This window comes from Chrysochloris asiatica, unplaced genomic scaffold (genome assembly GCF_000296735.1).
Source record: "Chrysochloris asiatica unplaced genomic scaffold, ChrAsi1.0 scaffold00409, whole genome shotgun sequence".
NCBI classification, from domain to species: domain Eukaryota; kingdom Metazoa; phylum Chordata; class Mammalia; order Afrosoricida; family Chrysochloridae; genus Chrysochloris; species Chrysochloris asiatica.
In genome coordinates, this window is record NW_006408927.1 from 1,185,858 (window position 1) to 1,191,477 (window position 5,620).

The 5,620-nt window shown below is 60.7% G+C and overlaps 1 protein-coding gene across 1 annotated transcript in view; it reads left to right on the forward strand.

The window, feature by feature from the left end:
- The first annotated feature begins 401 nt into the window (after positions 1 to 401).
- Positions 402 to 5,620, forward strand: part of STK11 (serine/threonine kinase 11) — a 16,346-nt gene continuing 11,127 nt past the window's right edge. Inside the window, exons 1-2 of the mRNA XM_006876714.1 lie at positions 402 to 719; positions 4,735 to 4,818. Of these exons, the coding sequence (XP_006876776.1) occupies positions 430 to 719; positions 4,735 to 4,818 (374 nt within the window). The 5' untranslated portion in view covers positions 402 to 429. The remainder of the gene's footprint in view (positions 720 to 4,734; positions 4,819 to 5,620) is intronic.

Consider the following 5,620-nt stretch of genomic DNA (forward strand, 5'->3'; position numbering starts at 1 on the left):
CCCCGCCGCCCGTCCAGGCCCTCTCGAGGGCACCCCGGCTCAGAGCTCGGCAGATGCCCCCCGAGAAGGCCGGATAAGCGCCTGTGGCTGCGAACTTCTGTCCCGACGGAGCGCGGACGCTGCCTCCCAGCGCCTTCACGAAGTTTGTCTTCCCGGAGTCGGGGCGGGGTCCCGGGCCGCCCCCACGCGGACCCCCGGCCCACATGGGACCCCGGTGATGGAAAGGCCGGGACCGACGCCCCCGCGGGTCTGAAGTCCCGGAGGATGACCTAGCGCTCGAGACGGCACAGCCGGCCTCCCCGGGCCCCGCGGACGTGGGTTCCTCCAATCGCTTCTTTTCGAAGAAGGCTTTCTTGTTACTGCTTCGTGTGGATTTTGTGGGGCGAGAGGAAGGAAGGGCCGGGCGGCGGGACTCGGCGTGGGTCCAGCATGGACGTGGTGGACCCCCAGCAGCTCGGCATGTTCACGGAGGGCGAGCTCATGTCCGTGGGCATGGACACCTTCATCCACCGCATCGACTCCACCGAGGTCATCTACCAGCCGCGCCGCAAGCGCGCCAAGCTCATCGGCAAATACCTGATGGGGGACCTGCTGGGGGAGGGCTCGTACGGGAAGGTGAAGGAGGTGCTGGACTCGGAGACGCTGTGTCGGCGCGCCGTCAAGATCCTCAAGAAGAAAAAGCTCCGGCGCATCCCCAACGGGGAGGCCAACGTGAAGAAGTGAGTGCGGGCCGCCTGCCGGGTCCCTGCCTCTGCCCCCTCCTTACCGTCCTCCTTCCATGCCGCCCCCTCGCCTCTCTCGCTTTTCTCCTTCCTTCCTCCCCTAAACCCCAAGCTGACCCAGGCGGCGGGGTCCCCCTGGTGTTGCCTGGCAGGGGTGTGTGTGTGTGTGTGTTGGTGTGGACATCAGTGGACCTGCTGGGTGCCCCCGCTGCCGTCTTAGGAGGCCGGTATGGGGCCTGTTGACCCTGGTACTTCCCCGCCGCTGCCAAAACGAGCTGTTGGCACCAGCTTATGGGCCCCGCCCAGGCGCAAACAACCGAGGCCCTGCCCCTTGGGTCCCCTTAGGCCCAGCGCTTTGGGTTTGGAGGGCTGGACAGCCGGATGGTCCCTGTCCACCTGGTGTCCAGACCTGCTTCCTCTGTCTCCTCCGCCTCTTCCACCACACCTGTTCTTGAGACCGCCCATCGGAGGGGCCTTCTCCACTCCTGCCTGTGGGCTGCATGGGAGTCTCCTTCCAGCGTGAGCACGCCGCTCCCTCCCAGCAGAGCCGCCCCACCGGGGTGGGGTGCATGACTGATGGTCTGTAGATTGGAACGTTAGCATAGCACACAGGCTTCTGTGAGCGAGCTGGGGAGCCCCTGGTCCCTGAGAGATGAGGAGCGGCCTAACTAGGAGGCAGGGGTTCCCCCTGGGCCACCCCACAATCACCGCTCCTCTTGGACTCCATTAGAGCAGCACTAGCTGCTTGGCCTCTCCCCAAAGGGACTCAGTGTCAGCCTGTCCTCACCTGCTGGTCTGGGTCCTGGACCTGCTCGTCTGCCCACTGAGCTGGCTGCTCAGAAGCCCATCAGCCGCAGAGGACGGTCCAGCCGGTTCCCTGTGCTCACAGAAGATACCGCCTAGTGGGGTCTGGGGAATCGGGAATGTGTACAGACAGAGCCCCCTGGTCCCGGGACGGGCGGTACCACGCTCGGGACACTGCCCTAGGTCCTTGGAGTTTCCCAGCACTTTGTAATCAAAAGTGATGGCCTCCCTGACGGTGCGTTACCAGTGAGTTGGGCAAGTTTGTGCCTTGATGTAGAGGGAGGGGCCCTTCCGCTAGCCAGGCTGGACTGAAAGGCTGCCCCCACAGCCATGGAAAGGTCACCCTCCAAAGGTGGTACAGGCAGCGTCAGGAACCTCAGACTGCTCTTGTGCCCAGGTGTTTGCCTTGAAAACAGACAGGCATTGGGGAGAAGGGAGAAGTGTTTTCCTTGTATTTACTGTTGTTCAGGGGGTGTTGCCCCGCTTCCCACTCAGGTGTGAGAGTGGATGGCCCCAGGGGACTGGGCTGACACTGTTCTGGACAACACCTCCCATCCCTCACCCCCCACCCCCAAGCCAGGAGCTTGGTGGCTAGGAACCTTGAGTAATGGTCCTGGCCTCTGTCTGTGTGTATACCCTGACCCAGAGCCTCAGCTCCTTACCTAGTAAGACTGGTGGTGACGCAGGTCAGACACCGGGTCGCTGGGGCTAGAGCACATGATGGGTCTCAGAGATGCACCAAGCTGCTGTCCACCCTGGGTCGGCCCCACCACAACCAGACTCCAGAGCGTTCACCCCACACTGAAGTCCCAGGCCACCACTGGGTCTGCCTGTTCTGGACAGTTCATTTAAATGGTAGCCCCCAAAACGTGTTCTTTTATGTCTGGCTCCTCTCATGGGCCACCTTTTCCAGGTTTGATTCCTCCTGATGGCTTAGTACTGTGCCCTTGTGTATACCACCACCTTTGGGTTGTCCCCACTTTCTGTTTAGCATGCCCAGTGCTAAGTGTTGCATTGAACTGAAATCGATGACATGTTTCCCCTCGTGAGTCCCCTGTTGTGTTCCGTAGAGACGAGCAGAAATGAGGGCCGTGGGGCTGGGCTGAGCACCCCCGTCAGAGCCCTGACTCCCCAGTCTGCTCTGGATCTAGCCTGTGGCCCGCTCTTCTTACTCCTTCTGGAACCTGAGCCATGTGCATGGCCCATGTCTTGTTCTTGGTCGGGGTGGCTTTGATCCTCTTCTGGTGGGTCCACAAGTAGCAGCTGTCTGTCCACTCTGCCCTCAGCCACATGCACAGGCCGATGGGGCCTGGACGGTTCCCGAGAGAGAGTCGGGGTGGACTTGCCGGAAGGCTTTGCTTCCTCTCTTTCAGAAGCACTTCCGGCAGCCTTTTCCTTTTCTTTTAAGCATTTGTCTTTCTCGCTGTGTATTTCCTCTGGACAGAGATGAGACACTATGGTAGAGAGCTTTGCCCCCGCCCCCCCCCCCCCCAGAGCTGCAGTGGCGCCTGCGGTGTCGGGCCCACTGCCCACATGCTTCTGTGACCTGCGGCTCTCAGGCCCCCCCCCTCCCGCCCTGCCCCTTCCATCCTGGGCCCTGTGCTGGTGAGGGGGAGCCTGGAGTGTCCACTGGGAGGCCAGGTGCTGAGGTGGAATTCCCCAGCACTGAGGTTCCCTGCCGAGTGGACGCTGAGGGAGAGCTCAGCCTTGCAGGCCCAGGTGAAAGGGAGCAGGGCCGAAGGGAAGGTTAGGGTGGGATTTTGAATCCCTGGGTCCTCTGGTTCTCCATGGGGGTCGGGGTGGGGGTGGGATCTGGACTCCTCTGTGTGGTCTCTTTCTCAATCACAGGGTGATCCCATTCTCAGTCGGGGGTGGGGGTGTCTTAAATCCTGTGATCTTCTTCTTCAGTCATCTTATTGATTGTGTTCTCAGTCAGGGGAGTCTTGAGTCCTGTTTTGTCTCCTTCTTTATGGTCCGAGGGGGTCTGGAATCCTCTGTGCCATTGAAGCTACAGTGTGGTCTCATTCATGGTCATCGGGGTTGAAATGCACCCAGGTCTGATGACTGCGGAGTGTCCACTCAGCAGCTACTGTGGTCCTGTCAGGAGGGAGGACTGTGGGCCCCAGTCAGCACATGCAGTTTTGGTGAACCTCTCTGAGGCAGGTTTGATGTGGGCGCACTGCCAGCAGGTGGGGTGGGTGTGCCAGTTTGGGGATCTCTGACATGAGGTGGCAAGTTGGGCTTGTTAAAGACACATGCCAACACTCGGGTCTGATCAGGAAGTCCTGGGAAGCCACAAGTTGGGATCCCCTGCCCTTTGGGAGCTGTCCACATGAGGTGGCCAGCCACTTGGCCAGAGCCCAGTGAGTGACCATGGGCATGAGGAAGTCTGCCAGGCCTGAGTGGCAGAACGTGAACCTGTCCCTGGCCTAAGTGTGGCTCAAGGTCAATGGCCAGGCTGGGGGGCGGGGCGCAGGTAGAACCCACAGGGTGCTGCTGGGAGGGACATCTCGGTGAATACAGACCCTCTCCGTTCCCAGGAGACCCCCACAGGCCACTGCGACCCCCTTGTCTGACATGTGGGCTGTGGGCAGCTTCTGGCTGGTGTGGTATGGCATTCATGTGTGGCCCTGGGGTGATGGTAAGCGGGCTGTGTCCAGCACCCCCCCCACCCCCCAATCTGCTGCCAGGCTGTGAGCACCAGGCTACGAGCCAGCGCTATAAATAGCTGCAGCCTTGCCGGGAAGCTGAGCTACTAGCCCAGGCTTCACTAGTCCGGGAGCACAGGAGGCTTCGTCTGGGGTTTCTCTGGGGCCCAACTTATCTCTGCTCCTTCTTCAGCCTCATCCCTAGCGGCTGCCCCCATGCCTTGGTTCTCCGCTTGCCCTAATCTAGGCCTGGCCCGGCGGTCACTCATGTAGACAGTGCCCTTGGCTGCCCTGGCCTCTTGGGCCCCGCTGGCCTGGCGCTGAAGGGCACCCGGACAGGAAATGAGGCACTTGGGTTGGGGACAGTGAGTAGGGGCTTCCTGGAAGGGGCAGCCTGCTCGAGCCTGTGAGGATGAGGGCTCCAGGGAGACGGGAGTTGAACATTTGGATAAAGCGGGGGCGTGGAGGGGCTGGAGCTCTGGAGTGGCCCTGCACAAGCTGTCTGGAAGTCCCAGGGTGGGGTGGCACTCGGCAGTGTTGACTCCGTCCTGTCCCTGCAGGGAGATCCAGCTCCTGCGGCGGCTGCGACACCGGAATGTCATCCAGCTCGTGGATGTGCTGTGCAATGAAGAGAAGCAGAAGATATATCCTCCCCAACGTGTGTGCGTGTGTGTGCGTGTGTGTACCTGGGGGCGGGGCTGTGCAATGAGGAGAAGCAGAAGATATATCCTCCCCATGTGTGCACGTGTGTGTACCTAGGGGCGGGGCTATGCGGTGAGGAGAAGTAGAAGATATATCCTCCCCATGTGTGCGCGTGTGCGTGTGTGTACCTGGGGGCGGGGTTATGCGGTGAGGAGAAGCAGAAGATATATCCTCCCCATGTGTGCGCGTGTGCGTGTGTGTACCTGGGGGCGGGGTTATGCGGTGAGGAGAAGTAGAAGATATATCCTTCCCGACGTGTGCGTGTGTGTGCGTGTGTGTACCTGGGGGCGGGGCTGTGCAGTGAGGAGAAGTAGAAGATATATCCTTCCCGACGTGTGCATTTGTGCGTGTGTGTGCGTGTGTGTACCTGGGGGCGGGGCTGTGCAGTGAGGAGAAGTAGAAGATATATCCTCCCCGACGTGTGCGTGTGTGTGCCTGGGGGCGGGGCTATGGCGGTGAGAAGTAGAAGATATATCCTCCCCATGTGTGCGCGTGTGCGTGTGTGCGTGTGTGTACCTGGGGGCGGGGTTATGCGGTGAGGAGAAGTAGAAGATATATCCTCCCCATGTGTGCGCGTGTGCGTGTGTGTACCTGGGGGCGGGGTTATGCGGTGAGGAGAAGTAGAAGATATATCCTCCCCGACGTGTGTGTGTGTGTACCTGGGGGCGGGGCTGTGCAGTGAGGAGAAGTAGAAGATATATCCTCCCCGGCGTGTGCATGTGTGCGTGTGTGTGCGTGTGTGTA